Raw genomic sequence first — 26,193 nt, 5'->3', positions numbered from 1 at the left:
CAAAAATGATAGAGAAATGGGTAAAATTTAACATGTTCAAATGGTCACCATTGCCACAGAAATAAATAGACTGCAGTTATTTTAAATTGAAAGATTACACACAAGATTACACTGTATAACTTACACAAAATAGTCATTTCAGATAGTCATGGACAAGGCATTAGAAATATGAATGTGAAGCCAAAATAATTGGGGTGGCACAGTGACTCAGTGGTTAGCACTGCTGCCTCACAGCACCAGGCACCAGGGACCCGGGTTCAATTCCCATCTTGGGCAACTGTGTGGAGTTTGCACATTCTCCCCGTGTGTGCGTGGGTTTCCTCCGGATGCTCCTACAATCCAAAAATGTGCAGATTAGGTGAATTGGCCATGCTAAATTGCCCACAATGTTAAGTGGATTATAGTGGGGTTGAGTTTCTCTTTGGAGGGTCAGTGTGGACTTGTTGGGCCGAAGGGCCTGTTTCCACACTGTAGGGATTCTAATCTAATTGTGGAGTTGAATAAATGTTCATATGTTGGAGAAGCAGAGGAGAAAATCAGAAACATGCCTTAATACTATTGTAACAGCACTGTTCAGACCCGCAGAGTGCTCAAGAGAAAGATGATTTACTCAAGTAAATTTGGGGAAAGAAGGTGAAATCTCCATGTGTAGTTGTATTGTCATTATGTGCTTGCATGGCAGAATCAAAATAATGTCGGTGCACATTTTAATTTCCAACAGAAATTGCCCTCTGCTAGGAACTTGATTCATAAAATTATTCATTATTTTATCTTTTCACAGACCAAACATTGTGGTTTAGTTATATTTTAAAGAGAAAATATAGAACATTTGTGGGGCTGTTTCTGCTCTGATACTGAAAATGCAACAGGAAAGCCTTATTGTGTAAACCTGCTTTGAGGACATTTTGTGCTATAGTGCTATTCTAGTTTGTAAGTGTCTTAAGTTTTTTTTCTGAATTCATCTTATATGTTTGCTTATGTTGTCATTGTTACTACCATTGCTGCATCTTTTTCTCTGATTAGTAATAGCTACAGAGAGGTTAATGAAGAATTTTGCACACACTACGAAATGAACTTCATTAATAATTGGAATGTTGCAGAGTGTGAAGTAATGAATACTAATTATTCTTTTCATGTCTTACATTACCCTACAGGCCAATCCATCAGCACAGACTTTAATTTGTTTTAGTAATGTTCTATCAATAGTGCATTAATTATGTTTTGAGAAGAAATGCAGTTGAACTTGTCCTATCAGCATCAATTTGTAGTTAGTGACTAAACCCACGCAATTTGCAACAGTCTTGAGAGAAAGGCATGCACTGAAAAATAATATTTCTGTGTAGTAAACTTGAACAGACTGTGATGAAAGTCAAACAGGACAGTGGTAATGCAGAATTGTACACAAATAAGTGCATGAAATGAGCCTTACCTGTGTACCTAATGCACCAAGCATTTATGACTTATGAAGAATCAAAGGTTCGCACTGAGTCAAAATTGAGATCTCTCTTCACCAAAGTGGAGAAAATTGAAGGAATCTAATTGTAGTTCCTCAATTTACCTGATTTTCAGACCTCGGTTGATAGCATGAACTAGGATCCTGTACTGAACAGAAATGCTTATTACAAATACCTGTCTATAGGTAAATAGTTATAAATCATCAGCATGTTACTCAACTAATTGAAAATCTAATCCCCCCCCATAAACTCCCGCTTATAAACAAGCTGTTCAGTTCTGAAGAAAGGGCACTGGACTTGAAACGTTAACTCTGATTTCTCTCCGCAGATGCTACCAGACTTGCTGAGTTTTTCCAGCAATTTCTGTTTCTTGTGGTTCTGTTCGCCGAGCTGGGAGTTTTTGTTGCAAACGTTTCGTCCCCTTTCTAGGTGACATCTTCAGTGCTTGGGAGCCTCCTGCGAAGTGCTTCTGTGCTGATTCCTCCGGCATTTATAGTGGTGTGTCTCTGCCGCTTCCGGTTGTCAGTTGCTGTCCGCTGCAGTGACCGGTATATTGGGTCTAGGTCGATGTGTTTGTTGATAGAATTTGTGGATGAGTGCCATGCCTCTAGGAATTCCCTGGCTGTTCTCTGTTTGGCTTGCCCTATAATAGTGGTGTTGTCCCAATAGAATTCATGTTGTTTGTCATCTGAGTGTGTGGCTACTAAGGATAGCTGGTCGTGTCGTTTCGTGGCTAGTTGGTGTTCATGGATGCGGATTGTTAGCTGTCTTCCTGTTTGTCCTATGTAGTGTTTTGTGCAGTCCTTACATGGGATTTTGTACACTACGCTGGTTTTGCTCATGCTAAACCAACGTAGTGTACAAAATCCCATGCAAGGACTGCACAAAACACTACATAGGACAAACAGGAAGACAGCTAACAATCCGCATCCATGAACACCAACTAACCACGAAACGACACGACCAGCTATCCTTAGTAGCCACACACTCAGATGACAAACAACATGAATTCTATTGGGACAACACCACTATTATAGGGCAAGTCAAACAGAGAACAGCCAGGGAATTCCTAGAGGCATGGCACTCATCCACAAATTCTATCAACAAACACATCGACCTAGACCCAATATACCGGCCACTGCAGCGGACAGCAACTGACAACCGGAAGCGGCAGAGACACACCACTATAAATGCCGGAGGAATCAGCACAGAAGCACTTCGCAGGAGGCTCCCAAACACTGAGGATGTCACCTATAAAGGGGATGAAACGTTTGCAACAAAAACTCCCAGCTCGGCGAACAGAACCACAACAACGAGCACCCGAGCTACAAATCTTCTCACAAACTTTGAATTTCTGTTTCTGATTTCTGGCATCTGCAGTATCTTTTTTTGCCAAGTTTTCTGTTACCTGACAACCAATCGCACAGTTGTTGGTCGGCAAAAGGTCTCCATCATCGGTGATCAGTCACAAAGCCATAGATCATAAACCTACTTGTTGCCAACAACAGCTGAATCTGTACACCCTCCTCATCTCCAAATTGACAGCAACACAAATTTCAATACTACTTGTTCAAACAGATACTTGCTTTCAAACATACCCTTTTAAACACGGATTTTAAGATCTGTCTCCTTTCAATTTTTTTTATACAAAGCACAGAATAAAAAGACACAATCCTTATGGTGGGATCAGCCTAAATATTAGACTGCCATGTTTATTACCCTGATTCTCCTGTCAATTACCAAGAGTCTTTACAAAGGCATCTAGCAGTTACCTGAATCAACTCATAGCCTCATATAGTTATATAAGTCAAGATCTTCTGACATACATAGGACCTGACTGCCATTGTGAAGCATGAATAGGTAGAGTATACACCATCTGTAATGTGCCTATTTGTACTGAATAGTGTGTGCCCCCTAGATGCTGCTCAGGAGGTATTTCATGAAATCTCTCCTCTTTCTGACACCTCAGAAATATCTGGGTTCCAGCTGTCCAATTCCTACAGTGAGATCATCTCTCCTAAACACCAGGCTGAGGTTGTCAGTCAGCTCATCACTGGAACTAGAATTGATTGCCCACCTTCCTAAGATCCCATTTGACAAACAAAACTCTCTGCCAGAATGAGAATAATGTCAAAGTCTGAGAGTGGTTTAGCAGTTGATGCACTGCATCCACCACCAAGTTGCCCTCTGCTAGTCTTTAAACTTGGTCTTTCAGTTGTTGGGCAAGAGGTAAGTGATGTTATTAATAGAGTATATAGGAATTACCTTAGCAACTGGGAGAAAGATTGCCTGAAAAGTAGCAAAAATAAAAGACAATCTCATTCCCTGCACCCTTTCTCATGAACCTGAAGTGTTTAAATGAGACCTAGTCTTTACAGAGATTTTAACTTCACATTGGTCAGCCTCAAGAATGCTCCTTGGCCTCTGTTAAAAATGGGACTAAGCTATTCCATTCCTTATGCTAAGCCAAAAAGGTAAAGAGCAAATGTATTAAAATATAATTAAAAATGGCAACATCAAATCATAGGAAGTGCAGAGAGCAGCCATTTGGCCCACCCTGTCCGTGGCAGCCAATAAGTAGTCACCTGGCTTCATCCCATTTTCTACTTGTTGTCACCTTGTAAGTTGTGACAGATCAAGTGCATTATATCAGTTCACCAAAGAAACTGAATTATTCATTTATTCCTTAGATATATTAAGATTGGTGACAAAGAGTGTGAATTTGACAGCCATTTCCGACTCATTCTTCATACAAAGTTGGCCAACCCTCACTACAAACCCGAGATGCAAGCTCAGACTACACTCATTAATTTTACTGTCACAAGAGATGGACTCGAAGATCAACTGTTGGCTGATGTGGTCAGCACTGAGAGACCAGATCTAGAACACCTGAAGGTACTGTACTGGTGAGGTGAAAGATTCTTCGGAATGGATCAGAAATAGCTCTAATTCTGTCAGGTGCAATAACAATTTCGGGTTCCTTTCCCTTTTATTTAATTGGGTTTGCCTTTATTCAATTTCAATTTAAGGGGGAAAATTTTTATTGCTGGGGGAGGCAAGGCAAGAGGCAGTGGCAAGGTTATGAAATACATGCAGTCATGCCTATTTGAAAGCATAACTTGGAGTAATTTTGAAAAATGCTAGTTTGGTTAGGAAATAGCTGTCCTCCTGCCAACCACAGTTAATCAATGCTCAAGTTAACAGAAGTATTGAGACCCCACCCTTCCTTTGGATCACAACCCCCCCTCCCGCACCTCTCACAAACAATTGGAGATGGCTCCTCGTGTGAGTTGTGTTGGGGAAGCAGTTATCATTTAAATCCTCCCTCACCCTTTCTCCCCCTATTCCCACTTTCAACTGCTGCACTTGTATGCAGCCCACCCTTTGGAGAGATTTCACTCATTGGCTTTTTGAAAGCTATTTCTGGGAGAAATTGAAGAATTTGAAGGAATTTTAGACACTTTCAGGGGTCTCAGTGCCATCTTGGTTTTCTCTCTCTCTCTCTCTCTCTTCCCCTCCTCTCACTCACCTATATTAGCAGCTCCTATATCTGAATGGTAGGATGTCACTGTCTTTGCTGAAGGGTGTCTTATTGACCCTCCAGCCTTTGAGCCCATTCTTCATCCCTAATTGAATAGTCATTGAATGGCCATTCTTCCAAAAATTTAATTGGAGTCTTAACGCTGGAGCAAAAGCTCTGCCTTGTATGTTTAAAATAGCATCTAAAAATATAATTGCAGTTGCTAATTAAAGGAGAAATCATTTCAAATTGCATTGCCCAGTTATTAATGGTGGAATCTTACTGGTGTCTACATGACGAAGACTATGGATAAGTGTGTGACAGAAATCAGCAACAAGTACAGCAAGGCCAATCTCGATGTCAAGATCATCTCACTCCATCTTTTAAGCTTTCACAAGCAGCATGGTAAGATTCTAACTGGGCAGCAGCAAGACGCTAACTAAAGGGTTTAATGCTTCATCAACACCACAACTTGCTTCATTAATATTCAGACTCCAGTCTTACTAAACTTGCAAAACAGGTTTGGTTCAGCAAACCCTGAGATGGATACCAGAGCGGGTACCTGGATGAATCAGCTCGTCACTTGCCCTGAAACACCTCCATGTTGCTTGCTGTGAAATCACAGCTTCAGGCACATTCTGCAGGCTTTGGTGAAAGCACTCCTCCTTCACCGACATGGGCTGCCTGTATATGCCCACTCACCAGGACCATCCTGATACTTCTAACATCCACTGGCAGTGTGCTCTGGAAACCCACTCTTTGAGTCATGGAGTCATAGAGATGTGCAGCATGGAAACAGACCCTTCAGTCCAACCCATCCATGCCGAACATATATCCCAACCCAACCTAGTCCCATCTGCCAGCACCTGGCCTATATCCCTCCAAACCCTTCCTATTCATATACCCATCCAAATGCCTCTTAAATGTTGCAATTGTACCAGCCTCCACCACTTCCTCTGGCAGCTCATTCCATACACGTACCACCCTCTGTGTGAAAACGTTGCCCCTTAGGTCTCTTTTATATCTTTCCTCTCTCACCCTAAACCTATGCCCTCTAGTTCTGGACTCCCCGACCCTCGGGAAAAGACTTTGCCTATTTAGCCTATCTATGCCTCACTGTAAGGTCACCACTCAGCCTCAGAAGCTCCAGGGAAAACAGCCCCAGCATGTTCAGCCTCTCCCTATAACTCAAATAAAAGGGACTAATAATGATGTGTTGGAACCATTTTTTTAAAATAGGATTTGCTTATGGGTCACTCTACAGTCCAGTTATTCCACTGTACTAAATGTTTTGTTTTCTGTCTACAGTCTGAATTAACCAAGCAGCAGAATCATTTTAAGATCGAACTGAAACGACTAGAAGATGAGCTCCTTACCCGTTTGTCTGCTGCAGAGGGTAATTTTCTTGGTGACACAGAACTGGTGGAAAGGCTAGAGACAACTAAACTAACAGCAGCAGAAATTGAGCAGAAGGTAAAGCAATGGCCAGTGTTTCAGGAGATTCATTACATTGCATAAACTATATTCTAGAACCTAAAACCTGTAGAATTTCTGAAATTCAGCTGTCTGCAAAATTGGAAAACTAATTATTGTAATGGTACAGAATTCTTACTGGAATCGCTATAGTACAGAAAAGCCTCGATTCAATGGCAGTTACTTGCAAGAGACACAGAAAATATGTGGATTCTGATAGGGCATAAAATCATTGGGTGATAAATTTTTCATGGGTGTAGTGCAGAACATATATAGCAAATCAACAGCCTAGTTTAAATTCTGTTTAATTTTCTATTCATTGAAAGGGGCACCAAGGAGACTTCCTGCTTAGAATCACATTAGCTGATGCTAGCTATATGTTAGTACTTGAAATTTTGCTAAAGCTTATGGTAAGTGCTGTGTTGTATGCTGTTGAAATTATTTTTGTGGATTTGCCACCTGAGATAGACTTTGAAGAACCAAATCGTGGCAGGGAGAATGGGAGCAACGGAGAGGGGTTCGGGAAGAACATTCCAATAGTATGCAGTATCCAGTCAAGGAGAATTGTTAATGTTTTGTCACTATTGAATTCTGAATGCTTAAGAATAACTTTACACAGTACAATTCACTACTCCTGCAAGATTAGGAGGGGTGTACAATGTGAGTTTGCTCATCTAAGCCAGATACAGTTTAAACTGGGAATCTCTGTTGTACAGGTGAATGAAGCAAAGGAAAATGAACTGAGGATCAATGAGGCTCGGGAATACTATCGGCCAGCAGCAGCAAGGGCATCGCTTCTTTACTTCATCATCAATGATCTCAGGAAAATGAATCCCATTTATCAATTTTCTCTCAAGGTATAAAATAACTCAAAGTTAAAATAGGAATAGAAGTAATACTTTCAGCTGCTTGAGCCTTCTCTACCATTTGCTAAGATCATGGATATTTATATTTTGAGTTTCCGTTGCCCACAATAACCCTTGGTTCTCCTGTCTAACAATTATCTGTCCATCTCTGTCTTAAAGGTATTTAATGATCTACTTCCTCTGCTGTCTAAGACAGTAAGTTCTAAAGCCACATAATTTTCCATGAGACGTTTCTCCTCCTCTTTGACCTGAAAGGGTGACCCTTAATTTTAAAATAGTGTCCCCTAGTCCTGGCCTTAACCATAAGAGGAAACCTCCTTTCCACATCCAACTTGTGAAGACCACTCAGAATGTTATATACTTCAACTAGCAAACTCCACACACTTCTCCACTCCAGTGGGACCAAACCCAGCCTGTCTAACCTGTCGATGTAAGGCAAACATCTTCCAAACTGAGTCCAATACTCTACATCCTTCCCAAAATACGGAGACCATACTGCACACAGTATTCGAGACGTGGCCTGACTAATGCCCTGTGTAACTGAAACATAACATGCTTACTTTTAGGTTCAATTTCTATTGTAATAAAGAAGAGCATTCCAATCACATTGCTGATTATATGCTGCACTTGCAGACTAAAGTTTTGTGATTCATGCACTGGAACACTTAAAACCCTCTCCATTTCATAATTTCAGAGTTGATTTCAGCTGTAATAACCCTCTGCTTTTCCAGTCTCCCTGCTAAAGTGAGAAACTTCACATTTTCCTACATTATACTCCATCTGCCATATTTTTGTCCACAAACTGGCACTATCTATATCATCTACCAATCTCCTATCCATGCAACTAAGTTAACCCCTACACATGAGCTGTTATTTTCCACAGTTAGTTTTGAAGTGGCATCTCATCAAATTTCTTGTGGAAATCCTAAGTATAGTATACCTACAGATTCCCGACATTTTGCACAGAACAAAGCAGGTCAGAAAACAGGGTTTACATTATACTGGTCATTGTTGACTTGGCATTCTGCAATGAGCAGAGTGTTGCAAAGATCACTGTGTGAGCCTATTGCTTTGATAAAGGAATTGGGTGTAATGTATTCCAACCGACTGATGTTAAGCTAGGATGTTAAGTTCGCAGTGCAAAGGATGCAAAATGTGTTTTTTTGTTTCAGTCTGCTTTAACAATGTTAGAACATAAATGTAAATAATGATTCTTGAATCTGATTTCATTGACCGTAGAATCACTGACAGTTATATTAAATTAAAGTAAACATGAACACTTTTGGATTATGTTTCATTAGAAGCAGGATCTTTCATCCTCGTTGCAATCTGCTTAGGGGTCATTACCTCATTGGACATCCTGCCCCATGTGCAGGTTGAGAATCTACCTGTTTAGTCACTGGTTTTGCCTTACCAAAATGCAATGCCTCACAATTATCTAAATTAAACTCCATCTGCCATTCCTGGGCCCATCTGATCAAGTTCCCATGATATAACTGTCCGTCACACCAGCAATTTTGATATCATTTGGAAACCTACTAATGTACAGAGGAACCTCAATTATCCGAACAAGATGGACAGGCACTATTCCGTTCAGATAATTGATTATTTGGTTAATTGATTCAATGCCTCCCCTCTGGTGTTTGGAGTTTTCTGAAGTTTCCTTATTTCTTGCTCTGCCTGCCTTGCTCCTTCTCTCTGTCTCAGGGTTTGTTTCTGAGCAGACACAGACTTGTGTGTAAGAGACCTGCAGCATTGCTGAAGCCTCCCCATCTATCTTCCACCCCACCCCACCACCACCACCCCACAATCAGTTCAATGGGATTGACACAGCAAGCACTAGCTATGTCCTCTCCCCATTCAGGTAAAAACAATGACTGCAGATGCTGGAAACCAGAGTTTAGGTTAGAATGGTGCTGGAAAAGCACAGCAGTTCAGGCAGCATCCGAGGAGCAGTAAAATCGACGTTTCGGGCAAAAGCCCGAATACAGCCAGAGTACCTGAAGGGTGGAGAGATAAATGAGACGAGGGTGGGGAGAAAGTAGTTCAGCAAGTCTAACAGCATCTGTGAAGAGAACTTTTTTGGGTCTGGTGACTCTTCCTCAGAACATTCTGCGGGAGGGTCACTGGGCCCAAAACATTAACTCTGAAATCTCTTCACAGATGCTGCCAGACCTGCTGAGCTTTTCCAGCAATTTGTTTTTGTTTCTGATTTGCTGTATTCACAGTGCTTTCAGTTTTGATTTTTAATTATTCCCTCATTTGCAATCTCTTTTTTGAAACAAGTTTAGCTCTAACTCCCCATGCAAATATCAAAATGTCATCGTAGCAAGGCGAATAGATATCACCCGCCAGCTCTTTAGCTAAAGAAGTATACTTGCTGTTTCATGGTCTTAGATTACTAACTCTTCGCCTCTGAACTCAATATGTCCCTAATCTTTTAAGGATAACGGACACGAAGCTTGCTTTAATTGTATGTATTCCATTGACTATAGTTAACTTGTAGTTTTAAGAATTAAAATTTATGTTTTAAACCTAAAAGATACATTTGTAAACATATGAACCATAATTTAAGTTTTCAGCACATGCTGTGCAATCAACTATGCTGTTTTGAATGTTGAAGTAAACTGCTGAAACACACTTTCTCAACAATGCAGATTATAGCAACAAACAGCAAAAGGTTCATTTAATGTACACCTGTACATTAGTATAAGTCAGGTTTCTAAGACTACACAAATGTTAGGGTCATCTTTTGAAAAAGTTGAAATCCACACTTTATCATTGGCTTGCTATTGCAGAGTTGCTAGGTCAGCACTTATTCATGCAAATTCCATTCCCAAAATGTAAATTCAAAAGTGCCAAAAGTACTTGAGCAGAGATGAGGAGCTGCATAGCCAATGGTCAGTGATGTGCCATTCTATGATTTTATGGAGTAGGTTTGTGTATTTAAGAGATGGCAAGGTATAGCACTTGCAGTGAATGGGATCAAAGATTGTGGGGAGAAAGCAGGATTCGGCTATTGAGTTTGAAGATCGGCCACGATTTGTGATGAATGGTAGAGCAGACTCGAAAGGCCTCCTCCTGCTCCTATCTTCAATGTTTCTATGTAATTGATTCCAATGGAAAATGTGTGATAAGTGCACAGAATTTGGGTTTTGGGGTAAGCAGGGATTGACTAAGTATACAGGATAAATGAAAATGAATGATGTTTTGTCAAAATACAGGAGTTGGCTTTTGCATATGATTGCTTATTACTCAAATAAACATAATATATGTTGTCATCAAAGAAATTTAACTATCAGAACGTCAGGAAATTGTTCCATCCATTAATTTTGAGGAACAGAAAGCCAAGGAAAGCATAATTACAGTTTATCTGTGTTGTATTTTCCATGGAGGAACAGTGTATCACAAAATAATTTCTCACAGGGTCATCTTTTTGCCTTATCCGAAGTTGATACAGCAGGTTCAAAGGTTGATAGTTTAACTGGTTAATTCCATGTTCTGTTGAGAATTATTAAATAATGTATAAATGAGAGTTAAAAAAAATAGTGAACACAGGCCGCACTGTTGTGCCATGAAGGATAATGAGGCATACCAACCATGGGCTGTTCAGAAAGAGAAAAAAAAGAGGAAAAGACTTACCAAAGTGAGCTCCCAACCACTCTTTATATGCAATATAGCATGACATTCACACTAATGCCTGTTGGATAACTGACATTCCTTTAATTTTCTTTAGGCCTTTAACATTGTATTTCATAAAGCTATTGAATGGACAGAACAATCAGAGGATCTGAAGGAGCGAGTAGCAAACCTAACAGACTCCATCACATATTCTGTGTTTCTCTATACCAGCAGAGGTCTCTTTGAAAGAGACAAGATTGTATTTATTTCTCACACAACTTTTCAGGTAATTTATTTTGTGCAAATTGTCTCTGGTGTTTCAATCATTCCAAGTGTTTTGTGGCCTGATTCACTACATTTCCAGCATTGTATGTGATCAGTAAATATTGGAATTTACCATCCACGGACAGAATAGATTATCAAAACCCTTGCGTCTTCATTAATAATGTACTAAATAAAAACTGAAAGAACTACAAGTGCTGTAAATCAGAAACAAAACCAAAAGTTTCTGGAAAAGCTCAGGTCTGGCAGCATCTGTGAAGAGAAATCAGAGTTAACATTTCAGGTCCAATGACCCTCAGAACTTCCTGTCTCTTTCAAAGAGAACTTCTGAGGAAGGTCACCAGTCCCGAAATGTTAATTCTGATTTCTCTTCACAGATGCTGTCAGACCTGCTGAGGTTTTCCAGCAACCTCTGTTTTTGTTTCTTTAATAATATATTTATCAGAATGCTTAACACTGAGTGTTAATTGTACGATAATTTGCTTCTATTGATGTTGCTAATGAGATTGCTCTATATTCCGTCAGTAACTTCAACATAGATTACTTATTTGCAAGTCAGAAATCCTAGATGAGTTTGATCCTTTAATTCACTGTTAGCAGAAATGTATTTAAGACTCTAACTAGTTCATAGCGAGTAATTTTCATGTTATGTTTTCCAGTTCAACACATTAATAGAAAGCTGAGTTGAAAGCTAGGTTTTGTAAATATGTGGCAGCCTGCAATGAAAACTATTTAAAATTGAAATTATTTGCAATTGTTTGCTATTTCACTACAGCCTCCAATAATAAAACAAATAATCTTGACAAATTCTTGAAAAAGGAGCAACTGTTAGAGTACAGTTATATGTTGAATGTCTATCGTATTCTGAATAACCTGGTGATTCTGAAACAAGATCAACCAAAGTACTGTGAAATTTGTCATTGCTGAGTCCCAGCAGCAACATTTCTCAAAATGTTTTCTGTTTCATAATTAACCATACACTTGTTCTTTAAATACTTTTTGTTGAAATTTTGCCCTATAAGCCCTTTTTAGAAAGGACAGCAGAACACTGTTCAAGAAACAGGAAAGCCTCCTGCAGTTTGCACATGGAGTTCATGAAACAATACTTCCATTTTAAAAATGTCCAAAATTTTGCCAGCAGGTGTGACTCTCAAATAGATGTGATAGGCTGAAAAATAAGGACTGTGAAGTTTTCTAAGGGTGCCCTCAATTAAGAAGACTGGGCAACTGTTTTGGGAACTGAGTGTATAAGTTCCCTGCAGTGTCCAAATCAGAGAAAGTAATTGGTTTGAGCAGTATGAGCCATAGAGTCATAGAGACGTACAGCATGGAAACAAACCCTTTGGCCCAACCTGTCCATGCCGACCAGATATCCCAACGCAATCTAGTCCCACCTGCCAGTACCCAGCCCATATCCCTCAAAACCCTTCCTATTTATATATCTATCCAAATGCCTTTTAAATGTTGCAATTGTACCAGCCTCCACCACTTCCTCTGGCAGCCCATTCCATACACATACCACTCTCTGCATGAAAACTTTGCCCGTTTGGTCTCTTTTATGTCTTTCCTCTTTCACCCTAAACCTATGTCTTCTAGTTCTGGAATCCTAGACCCCCAGGGAAAAGACTTTGTCTATTTATCCTATCCATGCCCCTCATAATTTTGTAAACCTCTATAAGGTCACCTCTCAGCCTCCAACATATTTGATAAAATTATATCTTTTTTACTGCCATAAGTGTAATTACAAGCAAAAGGTTTTCTGTCATCATGCACACACTGTCTGAAGCCTAAGCAAGTATCAGGTCCAGTGAAGAGTCATAGTGAGCTAAAATGTCCCTTTATTGTTATTGAATATGCTTGAAAAGGACAGGAAAAGCCTCAAACAGAACATTTTAAATTGCTTAATTTTACAGATCCTGTTGATGAACAATGAAATAGATCCAGAAGAGCTCGACTTTTTCCTGAGATTCACTGTGGAGCAAACATACAAGAGTCCTGTTGATTTTCTCTCCACTCAATCCTGGAGTGCAATCAAGGTCATTTTAGGTCGTTTGCATTTTTATTCCATTTAGCCCTGTGGGAAGCAGTTTTGTGTGTTTCACATATTTTCAATCTCTGAATACAAATAAGTTATTGTTTATGTCCTATAGAATAATAGTTACCATATGTTCAGTTAGCATACTTAATGCTTAAGATAAATCTACATGGTCTTAATCAGGACCTCCTATTCTCTTTATTCTGAAAGAAAATAGATTGTATGAATATTGTTTTCACATGTGTCATAAAGGATAGTCTCGGCATAGGGAGGAGTAAAAACTGAACAAGAAACATATTCCTATATAATGGAAAATGACAAATTTACCTTCTGTTTGAGAATTGTTCAAATATATGAATAGCAGTGGTGTCCTAGATTATTGACTGAGGAGGGAGATAATTCTGCGTACAGCCTTGTGTTAAGTTTAATGGTGTAAATGGTTGGCACAATGTTATTTAAAAAGGTAATCCTACCAACAACCGAGACTCAGATATTTCGTTAGATCATTACTCAGCACACCACACCTTCTAAAATCCATCGTCTAGATCACAGAATTGTCGGGACAAATATCGTAGTTACTAGTAGATTTGTGCGAGACGATATACAATTATACAGTTCAATACAACAGAGGAACAGGCCCTTTAGACCCTCAAGTCTGCTCCAATTCTAATCCTTATTTCTCAATGGTCACCATCGTCTAAAATCACAATGCCTCATGCACGCTGATGGGACCCGGCTCTGCTTCATCAGCATCTCTCTCAACATGTCCACTGTTTTGGATTTTTTAATACTGTTTCCCCAGAATCAGACTCTGGCAAACATTTCCTCCACTTAAATGCTGGGAAGCCTGAAGTCAGTGTCTCAATCTTGCCATAACTTATACCATTTGTTTTCAATCTCCCTGATCATTGTCTCTGAGGCTGAAACAGACTATCTACAATCTATTTGCCCTGAGATGAGCTGCCCAATCCTGTTTCTTCACCATCTCCAGAACCCTGACTTCCACCTCCATAATATCACCCGTCTCCATTCTATGTTAGTCCATCTTATCTTCAAATCTGCTCTTGAAATGTACTGTACTTTAGTTGGCATTAGCCTCAACTAGTCCAGAGCTGTCTTTCACCTCCTAAAGATTTAAAACATTGTCCATATCCTAACTCATTCCATCATATTCAGCCATCATGCCTGTGCTGAGCAACCATAAAATTTAAAATTCTTGACCTTGCCTTCAAGCCCCTCAATGGCCTCAAGTCTTCCTTGCTCTGTAACTTCTTCCAGGTCTGTAACCTCTCTAGAAACCTACGTTCCTCCAATTATCATCATTCATGTATTCCATTTTCCTTGATGCTACTACTGGTGACAATGTTTTCCAGTGTCTGGAATGGAAGTTTTTGAATTACTTCCTAAATGTCCTCACCTCTCTCTTCTTAAAAGCCATGCCTATGACCATGCATTTGGTGACTTATCCTAATATCTCTTTGTGTCTCTGTCCAATTTTGTCTGATGATATACAGTGAAATGTTTTGAGATGCTTTTCTAGTTGAAGATGCTGTGTAGATATATGTTGGTTTTTAAAAAAAGTTCATTTGTTCAAAATACATTAGAGTAGGTATAGTCAAGGACCTTCAAATTCTGGTCATTCTTAAGTGGCATAAAATCTGACAAATAAACATAATGGAAGTGTATGCTTTTGAATGTTTTTAGACTATGGCAATGATGGATGAGTTTCGTGGATTAGACAGAGACATTGAAGGCTCAGCCAAACGCTGGAAGAAGTTTGTTGAATCAGAATGTCCTGAAAAGGAAAAATTTCCTCAGGAGTGGAAAAAGAAGAGCTCACTTCAGAAACTGATTATGCTTAGAGCTCTGAGACCAGACAGGATGACATATGCCGTGAGGTAATTGCTCCAAATTGCGTAAAGAATATATATAATTATTTGAAGGCTTAACTGCTAGGTTTTTCAAAACATGCAACTTTAACGTCAAGTTAATCCATCACTAGAGCTCTGCGTTGTTGATCTTTATTGATTTCTGGTTGGATTACCTTTCCTACTGGACATTTGTACCTTATGGGAATGTAAATCTGTGGTAGACCATGTATTAAATCATTAAATGATTTCCATTGTTTATCTGCTATCATACATTTTAACGTACTTTCCCAATTTACCAAAATCAGTTTGCCTCTTGTACCTTCACGATTTACTTTGTTTAGATTTAAGACCCTACTTTTGAATTGAACTACATTACTGTCAAACTTGATCTCAAATTCTAACATAATATGGTCAGTCTTCACTGAAGGCTCCTTTACCATGAGATTATTAATTCACCCTTGCTCATTACACAATCCTAGCTCAAAATAGCCTTGTCTCTAGTTAGTTCCTTGACACAATTTCAGAGTGTTCCAGAAATTATCTTGTGTGCATTTTAGAAATTCATACTCCACGGTAATACTGTAAATTAGATTTGCCCAGTCAATATGTAGTTTGAAGTTCTGTGTTACTCGATGGCCTAACAACAATTTCCACAAATGTTTGCTGCCTCTTGCTGTTTCGTAGTTGCACCCAATCAAAGATCCTCATGCGCTAATATACTGATTTCCCTCATTTAATTCCCTCCTTTCTCTTTTGCCTATCCTTCTTAAGTACTGAATACACTTGAGTTCCTAGCTTGGTCACCTTGCAGCTAAGTTTTTGTAACGACAAATAAATAACAGCTGTTTACTTCCATTTGCGCCATCAATTCATTTATATTGTTGCAATGCTGTGTGCATTCAGACAAAATCCCTTTAATTTTATTTTTTTTTAAATTACTATTACAACATTTAATATGATCTGTTGATACACACAAGTCTGGATTGCCTCTGCCCACACACAAATTATCTACATAGTATAAGCTATGTGTTTTCAGTAGATATAGAAAAAGGCTGAGGAGAAAGTAAGGTCTGCAGATGCTGGAGATCAGAGCTGAAAATGTGTTGCTGGAAAAGCGCAGCAGGTCAGGCAGCACCCAAAGAGCAGGAGAATCAACATTTCGGGCATGAGCCCTTCTTCAGGAAGTTTCCTGAAGAAGGGCTCATAGAAAACGGCTGACCAAGTTCCAGCACTGATGAGGTGCTTTTGGCTGATGATCTTTGGGTTTTGAAGACCATGAGATCCCCACCAAGGACTAGTTCACCTACATCTTCAGAGGAACATACTTACCTTTTGGGAGAAGAAGCAGCATGTCAGGAGTTGACAACTGGAGTAGGTGGAGTGTTAGAGAATGCGGAAAGGGGCAATAGGTGAAACACAGGAGCATTTTGAGTGGTGTTCCATCTGATTGCTCTCCAATACTACTACTATAGCTGGCAGCTGTGAGAGCTGTGAAAGATTGCAAGGAATTTTCTCCCTTGCCCTCGTGCTCTGAATTCTCTTCTGCAACTGAGTCAAAAACAGATCTCGTGACCTACTTTAAACTTGATGCATTGGCAGAGTGATTCTGATAAATGCATGAGAGATATTTAATTGCATTAGGGTCACAATGAGAGGATATATAGATTCAAATATGAGAAATTGCATCGAAAGAGAAGGATGGGTGGTCTTGCAATGTACGTGGGGTGGGAGCTGTATTGGGTATGGTGTGACAAAGGCAGAGTGAAGGGACACTAATGCAAAAACAGTGAATATGTAATGGCATTCTATTTTTCTGACTTAGTTCATTTAAGAGCATCCTGCTCTTAGCTTCCTGCACTGAAATCAGGAAATGTGGCTGCTGCTTCTTTCATATTTCTTCATCCTCAGCAGGTCTGGCAGTATCTGTGTAGGGAGAGCAGAGTTAATGTTTTGAGTCCAATAACCATTTATTAAGTTTGAAGCTCTGCTGAATTTCTCCAGTAATTTCTGTGTTTGTTTCAAATTCCCAACATCCACAGTTCTTTGTTTTATTTTATTTGGTTTCCTCATCCACTTGCTTGGAGGAGTACTTCTCACCAACTCCTCAACTGTACCCAACAGTGCATTAAGCAATGCACCATTAAATTGAAGCATAGCCTTTGATCATCCTCATTCAGTTTTAAGACTTACCTGATTCAATCTCCGAACTCATTCAATTGATCCTCCAATTGCAATCGCATCATCAGAGTCCACACTGCAACCTCTACTCCTGTTAGGTTGGTGTGTTAAAATGCCATAGATAGGCAAATTGTAAGTTCTTCCACTTCCATTACCTGATATGGTGCACCCCCAGTATCCCCCTCACTGTGCTCTGTGCATGGCTCAGAGTTATTATTGTGGCCTTTCTCTTGTCTGCCTTCGGTTGTACACAACTTAAACCCCCCTCAAAACACAGGAAACCTTCTAGCTCCAGAGGACCACAGAAAAGTCAGAGATTGTACTGATGACATGCATGGTGTTCAGTTGTTTTTTTTTCTCTGTATGGCCTCTGACTTTTAGTTGACTTCTACATTTTTTCCACAAATAAGATTATCTTTTAACTGCAGTTTGTATAGGTAACTACTGGTGGTCAGGTGATTTCTTTTCAACTAAATAGTTGTTCTTAATATCTCTGCATTTTGATTTATTATTTGGGGCATGCTTTGGCTGTCTTCTCTTATCTCCATTTCAAACACCTCCCTCCTGGGGTCTGCCCAGAGTGGATTCTGGGTGAGTGATGATGGAGAATATAAGATGAGGTTGGACATACGTGTGGTAGGGAGCATGCAAAAAATGAGGAGGTACTGGGGCCATAGTAGTGTCACGTCGAATATGGTGGCATGTGGGGATACACAAAGTACGAGGGAGAATATGGATATATTAGTGCCTAAAGAACATAAAAGGGCATGGAGGTGGAATGGGAAACGTGAAGGTGGTATGAGGAAGATGCCAGAGCCTGGAGGGGTCATGAGAGAGCATGAGGGTGCAGGGGTGTTATGGAGCATGGAGATTATGATGGGTATGGAAGGGGCATGTAAATGTGAGGGTTTAAAGTTGTGACATTTATAGTTAAAATTTAGTCCATGCTCCAAGAAAGAAAGATGGGCGTTCTGGCCTGCTAACCTGGCAATCTTCCATTGTTGCCTTGGGCCTACATCCAAAAGCAGCAAACTTGACTTTATCATGTTCCTGCTTCCATGACATAAACAAATTGTGGCTGAGGACATAGAGATGTACAGCATGGAAACAGACCCTTCGGTCCGACTTGTCCATGCCAACCAGATATCCCAACCCAATCGAGTCCCACCTGCCAGCACCCAGCCCATATCCCTCCAAATCCTTCCTATTCATATTCCCATCCAGAAGCCTTTTAAATGTTGCAATTGTACCAGCCTCCACCACTTCCTCTGGCAGCTCATTCCATACACGTGCCACCCTCTGCATGAAAAGGTTGCCCCTTAGGTCTCTTTTATATCTTTCCCCTCTCACCCTAAACCTGTACCTTCTAGGTCTAGACTCTCTGACCCCAGAGAAAAGACTTTGTCTATTTATCCTATCCATGTCCCTCGTGATTTTGTAAACCTCTATAATGTCACCCCTCGGACATGTGTGATAGAGACAAGTTTTCTACTTTGGGAAATCTTTTCGTTCAACTTTCCCACTCTCTGCACAAAAATCCCATCGATTATTGTTACTGAGGAGACCTGTGAAATGTTGGATGGAATTAATATAGTGCAGAAGGAAGTATTGAGAAATTTGGTGTACTTGAATATAGCTAAATCATCAAGCCAGGGTGAGATATACCTTAGGCTGAGAAAAATGAGGAAAAGAACATCAAGGACTTGACCATTATTTTCCAATCATTTCTGGTTAAAGGCATGGTATTGAAGGACCACTCAGCTTTACCACTGTTTAAAATGGGAGGGAAGGATAGCTTGAATAATTGCAAGCCATTCAACCATTGACAGACAAGCTATTGGAAAATGTTCTAAGAGAAAATATAATAATTATTTAGAAAATTACTGATTTATTAAGGAGACTCAGCATGGATTTGTTAAGAGAAGGTTGAGTCTGAAGAACTTGATTTAATATTTGGAACAGATAGCAAGGACAGTTGATGAGCATTTCACGTTTGATTTAGCCCTGTAGTTTCAAGCAAAGCTTTTTAATAGTGTTCCAGGTAGCAGACTGATGGCAAATTGAAAGCATTTGGGATCAAGGGAAAGATGCAAGCCAGATTCAAAATTGGCTAAGTGCAAGAAAAGGCTAGTAGTTAATATATAGGAACAAATCACTGCAGTTTTTTTGACCGTTTTCACTGGAACTCTTCAGGGCTCAGTGTCTGTGGTAAATAGCAATGGGTTAGCCTGAAAGATAGTGGTCTGCTTAAGAGATCTTTGGATATTGCAAATACTGGTTTTGTATTTAATGGTGAGAAAGAATGCATTTGACTGTAGAAAGAACTATGTCAGCTGGACTGACTGTGCAGGTGAGCAGGAAAGTAGTGATTGAAACTCAGTCTGGAGAATTGTGAGATAATGCATTTGAAAAAGATATTGAAGACAAAAGAATAAACAAAAGATGGGTAGGATTCTGTGAAATGTACAGGAACAGAGAGTCCTTGGAGGACATGTACACAGATCCCTGAAGGTAACAGGACAGAAAGATAAGATGGTTAAGGTAAGATAAGAAGACATTCAGATAGTTTCCTTTATGGCCAAAACACAGATTATAAGAGCGGGGTGGTTATGTTCGAATTGTGTAATGTACAAGTTAGGCCACAGCTAAAGTACTCGTATAGTTGTGGTCATCAATTATATGAACCATGTGCTGGCACTGGAAGAGATTGATAATGGTGTTAATAAGAGTAGAGAATTTGAACTATGAGAACAGATGGGATAGGTCAGGACTCTTGCAGTGCAGTGGTAGTGTACTCTCTATGGACCAGGAGGTTTGAGGGCCAGATTCAATTCCCACCTGCTCCAGGGGTGTGTACTAACATGTCTGAACAGGTTGACTAGAAAATATCTAAGATAGGATAAGTTGGGAAAGTTTTCTTTGGAAAAGCGGAGGCAGACCAGGGATTTACATGATGTGTATAAAATTATGAGGACTTGTTTCCATTAGCAAAGTGGTTTACGACCCAGGTGTAGATCTAAATCAATTGGCAAAAGGATTAGAGAAATTAGTGATTTTTCTTTTCACCGAAGGATGGTGGGCAGACAGTAACTTACTGCCAGGAGACACAGAAACCTACATCACATTTTTTAACGTGTGGATATGCCCTTGAACTGTCATAACCTGTAAGGCTATGGACCAAGAGCTGGAATGATTAGATTCAGCAATTCTTATTTGGTTGTCATGGAAACAGTGGACAAATGACCTCCTGCCATGCTGTAGTTTCTGCTGTGTTACTGAAGCATCTTCAATGCTTAGTCCAATTCTGGCGGAAACAGCTGTGTTGTTCATTAATCTTGAATTAGTCTACCTACAGCATTTCATCATCTTTGATTTGTGCAGCAGTGTGAAGAATGTCAGTGCTTCAAAACCGAAATACTTGCTCATTCATTTTTGTATCCACTGTATTTATCAGGTATTCCCAAATCAGATGTCAGGAGGTTGTTTGCAGCTCATTTCACCTCATCAATGGCACTCAACACCTCTGGGTACCTCTGGGTCTCAGTTCATGGTCTACTTGTCCTCTTGCCAGGTCCAGTGGCAGCAGCCTGTGATAGTGATTCTAACACAATTCTGATGGATTACTGAAAGGCATTCATCAGATATTTCTTCAGCTGAATAATTGCACCTGCTGTCCAGCCTCAGCCTATTTCACCTCAAATCAGAAATTTAGGACAATTTGCTAAAGAGCGGATTTCAATACAGGGGTAGTGAGGCAACGATATGGTGATAGAAGGGGAAGAGTAAGTGAATCCAAACACATAAATGTACCATGTTACACCTAGCATCTAATCTTTAACTTACTTCCTTTCAAAGACATTTGCTGCAAGCAGTGGAAACTGTGCTCAAACTTACAGTTGTTGATTGATAAGCCAGTTAAGCTACTTTCATAGGGTAAGGGCTTTCAGCTTCTGGTTAGCAGGATTGTGGGCAGGATGGCCTGTAATGTTTCACAGGTATCATTTCCACTGCATACCTACCCCTGACCTGGCCTGGCAGTGATTTTACAGTGCACAGCCTAAGACAATCCGATCATCTTTTCCACCATTGAGGCCCTTAAATGGCCAAAGCCATTTCCCTCCCAGTGACAATTTTTAGGCTGGCAATAGGAAGTCAGGAACAAGGAAGAACCCAAGCAGGTTATCCTGCCCTGGGCTTGGATGCAAAGGAAAAAGGCCATCAAGGACCCTCTTTAACGATTCCAGTAGTATTTCTCACACAATTAGACCCAGTATTTGACTCTGATCAACTTATGCTTCAGTTAAATAGATTTTTAAAAAATGGATTCTGTGCCAATAATAGAATGTACACTCTCCGCCAATACGTTGGTTAGATCAAACTCAGTATCTTTGCACTTCTTTATTTGCTTGAGTTGGTGATTCTTAAGAAACCTTGTGGAGCTTTTTATGAATGTCAGGTAACAACTAAGTACAAATATGATTTCAACTTGAAGTTGGACAGAACAAATGCAACTGTGCTAATTTGTTGTTGCTTAACCTTTTATTGCATGGCATTAAAGTTGCACAATACTGTAGAAACATACAAATGAGCTGTGAGTGAGTTTTGCCACAATTTATATTTTCTAAGCTGCCATCTTTAAGTCAGTTGATTGGAGGGAATGATCACAGTTTGTGCTGGTGAAGAGTGATCTTCTGTTCCAGTAAAGTTTATAATTACAGAAAAGTGGATTTTTATTTGACTTACTGTGTGTGTGTTTTGTTTAATTTATTTATAAAGTAGCATTTATGACATGGGTCTGTGACTGTTCCACATATAAAGGTTTTATGAACAGCAGCACGCAATACTTGTGTGCCAACAAATTTCAGAAATGTTCTGTGATGTTAACTGTTGCTACCAACATAAAATCGATCAGTGTATGTGTGTGCATGCTTCTGCCTGTGTAAGTACAAATCTGTACCTTTGACAGTTACCAGGACAAGTTTCAGTGACTTTAGTAAAGATTTTAATAAAAACAGAGCTAAGGAACAAGTAAAAGGGTTGTAAAAGATCTAAAATAGAAAAAGGTATTCGCACTTTGATGTTTTATTTGGGTACCCGTGTAGTGCTTTCAAATTCGAGGCTTGAATATAATGCTTAATAAGGCAAGCTAACTGATTATTTAGATTCCAAATACTAGTCAGTGCCCTCTGGTTCAATATTCTACAACCATGCTCTTTGATTATATGTAGCTAAGACTATCTCCAATTAAATAGCACATCCTTCAGTGAGCATTCAGATATTTTAATACAATATGAGGCGAGGCCTGTAGTATTTAGCTTTTCCAGAAGAGTATTTTCCTATAATTGTCCTAAATACACAGATGACAGCATGACCTGAAAATTCCTTGACAAAGAACTGGAAGACCTGTGGATGCTGGAAATCGGAAACAAAGACAAAAACAGAAATTACTGGCAAATCTCAACAGGTCTGGCAACATGTCTAGAAAGAAATCAGAGTTGATCAGAGGTCCAGTGAAAAGGTCACTGAATCCAAAATGTTAACTCTGATTTCTCTTCACAGGTGCTGCCAGATCTGCTGAGCTTTTCCAGCAATTTCTGTTTCTGTTCCTGGAGATTCCTTGTTGGCCATAGAAGAAACGTTCCTGTAATGCATTAAAGGAGCTTGAAACTCTGACCTCGACAGGCCAATTGATGTGAGAGCTGGCAAAGAAAGAGATTTCCTAAGTCAGGAATTCTAGCAATTTGGCTGAAGGCTGGATGCTATACCCAGCAAGTGGGTATACGTAGACCCAAAGTGAAGATCACAGGCAGTTTTGGAATCTGGATACTGAGGATGAAGAAAGGAATTTTTTTTAATAGCACAAATGGGCCTCTCCCTTGGCAAGCAGGAGATGACCTCTACTCCCCTCGGCACACACAGTTTAGCCAGGCTTTCCAGTCATTTCCATGTGGAGCCATATCAGATAAGTCCCAGTCGTGAGTAGTCCACTGCCACAAACCCTTGCCATTAGATCTTGCTAATCTTGGATGGCATTAGCAATAGCTGAAGGAATATACATACAGGTTCTTAAGATGGGATGTACTCTTCCCATTCCACAGATTGTTGGGGTCACTATTCAGGATACCTGAATTTTATGTCATTTTTCATCATTCTTTGGCTGATACGATAAACCACCAGCAAGCAATAAACTCTCAATGTGTGATGAAATCAATATAAAATATATTTATTGTCAAATCTAGATATACAAGTCAAAAATAGTGACATGACTTAAATCATTAATATAAACTCTTCCTTTTGGTGTGTTACAGGAATTTTGTTGAAGAAAAATTAGGAACAGCATATGTCGATAGTCTACGAATCGACTTTGCAAAGTCATTTGAAGAAAGTAACCCAGCTACTCCCATATTTTTTATCTTGTCCCCCGGTGTTGATCCTCTGAAAAATGTTGAATCGCTCGGTATGAATCTCTTTGCTACTGAATCCTTTAGTTTTACTCATTAACTTTAAAAATATTCATCCAAGTTTGTGTGATCTACCTCCGGCAGCTTTAAGATAAACTTAATTTAAAACTCCAAAATGTTATGATCTGTGAGTCTGAGTGGCTTTGAGTTTGGATTGAGTCTTCTTAGAAAGAGTACTGTGAAACTTTGCAGAGGGACATCAATATATAAGTGAGTGGGCAAAGGTCTGGTAGGTGGAGTACAATGTTAATAAATGTGAAGTACAATGTTAATAAATGTGAAGTCATCATTTTGGTAGAAATAACAGTAAAAAGGGCTATTATCTAAATGGTAAAAATTGTATATGCTGCTGTGCAGAGGGACCTGGGTGACCTTGTGCATGAATCACAGAATGTTGGTCTGCAGATGCAACAGGTAATTAGGAAGGTAAATGGAACTTCATCCTTCAGTGCGAAAGGGATTGAGTTTAAAAGCAGGGAGGTTATTTTCCAGCTGTATAGGGTGCTGGTGAGGCCACACCTGGAGTATTGCATGCACTTTTGGTCTCCTTACTTGAGAAAGGATGTACTGGCACTGGAGGGAGGGTACAGCGGAGGTTCACTAGGTTGATTCCAGAGTTGAAGGGGTTGGCTTATAAATAGAGACTGAGATTACATTCACTTGAATTTAGAAGAATGAGGGAATTTAGAAACATTCAAAATTATAAAGGGAATAGATAAGATAGAAATAGACAAGATGTTTCTACTGGCAGGTGCAACTAGGACAAGAGGGCATAGCCTCAAAATAAGGGGGAGGAGATTTAAGGCCAAATTGAGAAGGAACATCTTTACCCAGAGGGTTGTGGATTTGTGAAATTCCATGCCCAGTGAAGTAGTTGAGGCTTTCTCATTGAATGTTTTTGAAGCTAAGATAGATAATTTTTTGAATGATAAAGAAATTAAGAGTTATGGTGAGAGGGTGGGTAATTGGATATGAGGTCACAAAAAGATCAGCCATGATCGTATTGAATGGCGGAGCAGGATGACCTGTTCCTGCTCCTAGTTGTTATGTTCTAAGCCACATGCACTGGAAAGGCACTTTGAAAGGATTATCAAGAAAACGGAAGAAGTGGAACCATTAGTTAAATTCTAGAAAACTTCAAAACTATTATAATGTTTACAAAGTTTAGGCAAATTCTTTATTAAAAGTCATGACTGTCATTGTGCCTGCTATTTTTGATTCATCCTGTTTAATAGGATTTACTACCCCACAAGCTGTAAACGTTCCAAGCCAATTATCTCAATGTCCAAAGTCTGAAGGATGTAGCAATCTATTAAATGTTTAAAATGCTGCATTGCTTTTACATTCCAAATGGATCGTATGAAGAAGGTGCAAGAGGAGACCATCCAACCCCTTCAGCCTGCTCAGCCAATTATTAAGATAATGGCTGATCTGAACACAGCCTCCAAACCACATTCCTGCACTCCCTTGATAACCTTTCACTCTTTTGATCACCCAGAATTTCCTCCATCTCTACCTTAAAAATATTCAAAGACTTCGCTTCCACCATCTTTCTTGGAAGAGAATTCCAAATACTCCAGATGGGATAATACTTTGCCTCATTGCCATTTTAAATGGGTGATTCCTTGCTTTAAAAGAGTGATGTGTAATTCTGGGAAAGAGGAAACAGCCTATCCACATCTATCCTGTTAAGATTCCTCTTGTATGTTTCATACAAGTGATCTCTTTCTCTTCCAACTCAGTGAAGACAAGCCTAACCTATCAAATTTTCCTCATAAGACACCCACCCATTCCAGGTATAAGGTAAATCCTCTCTGAAATGCTTCCAATTCCTTAAATAAGGTAACTACATTTTACACAATGCGCCAGAAGTAATCTCACTAGTACCCTGTATATTTGAAATATACCATCCCTATCTTTGCATTCCATTCCATTCAAATTAACAATAACATTCTATTAGCTTTAATAATATGCATTTTTTTTTACATTCTTTCTGCCCAAATGGGCAGCTTCACTTGACCACATTACACACCATTTGCCAGATCTTTGCCCATTTATTCAACCTATCTCTATCTTTTTGTAACCGCCTTATGCCCTCTTCAGAGCTTAACTTCCTACCTCTCTGTTTCAGTTGGCCTGTCATTTTGTCAGCAAATTTGACAATCATACAACCATCCCTTCATCAAAGTAATTTAGAAAAATTGTGAATAGTTGTGATTACAGCACTCATTCCATGGTATACCACTCATTGCATCATGCCAATTTGAGGCAGATCCATTTAGTCCCCTTTTTGTTTCCTGTTCACCAGCCAATCTTCTATCCATAAGATTGTCAGACATAGTAGCTGCAGAAGGCTACTCAGCTCATTACATTTGCTCAAACATTCAATGAGAGCATAGCTTTCTGATAGTCTTCAACTTCACTCTCCTGCC

At 39.6% G+C, this 26,193-nt stretch overlaps 1 protein-coding gene across 2 annotated transcripts in view; it reads left to right on the top strand.

The window, feature by feature from the left end:
- The window catches only part of LOC132816011 (dynein axonemal heavy chain 11-like), a 417,048-nt gene that overhangs the window by 292,543 nt on the left and 98,312 nt on the right, over positions 1–26,193 (top strand). For both annotated transcript variants that reach the window (XM_060825416.1, XM_060825417.1), the window contains 7 exons: positions 4,145–4,349; positions 6,283–6,447; positions 7,164–7,304; positions 11,050–11,220; positions 13,130–13,252; positions 14,956–15,149; positions 23,609–23,757. In XM_060825416.1, the coding sequence (XP_060681399.1) occupies positions 4,145–4,349; positions 6,283–6,447; positions 7,164–7,304; positions 11,050–11,220; positions 13,130–13,252; positions 14,956–15,149; positions 23,609–23,757 (1,148 nt within the window). The remainder of the gene's footprint in view (positions 1–4,144; positions 4,350–6,282; positions 6,448–7,163; positions 7,305–11,049; positions 11,221–13,129; positions 13,253–14,955; positions 15,150–23,608; positions 23,758–26,193) is intronic.

The sequence above is a fragment of the Hemiscyllium ocellatum genome, chromosome 5, assembly GCF_020745735.1.
Source record: "Hemiscyllium ocellatum isolate sHemOce1 chromosome 5, sHemOce1.pat.X.cur, whole genome shotgun sequence".
Classification (NCBI taxonomy): domain Eukaryota; kingdom Metazoa; phylum Chordata; class Chondrichthyes; order Orectolobiformes; family Hemiscylliidae; genus Hemiscyllium; species Hemiscyllium ocellatum.
The sequence above is the reverse complement of the archived record's forward strand: the minus strand, read 5'-3'. Positions and strand labels throughout refer to the sequence as shown.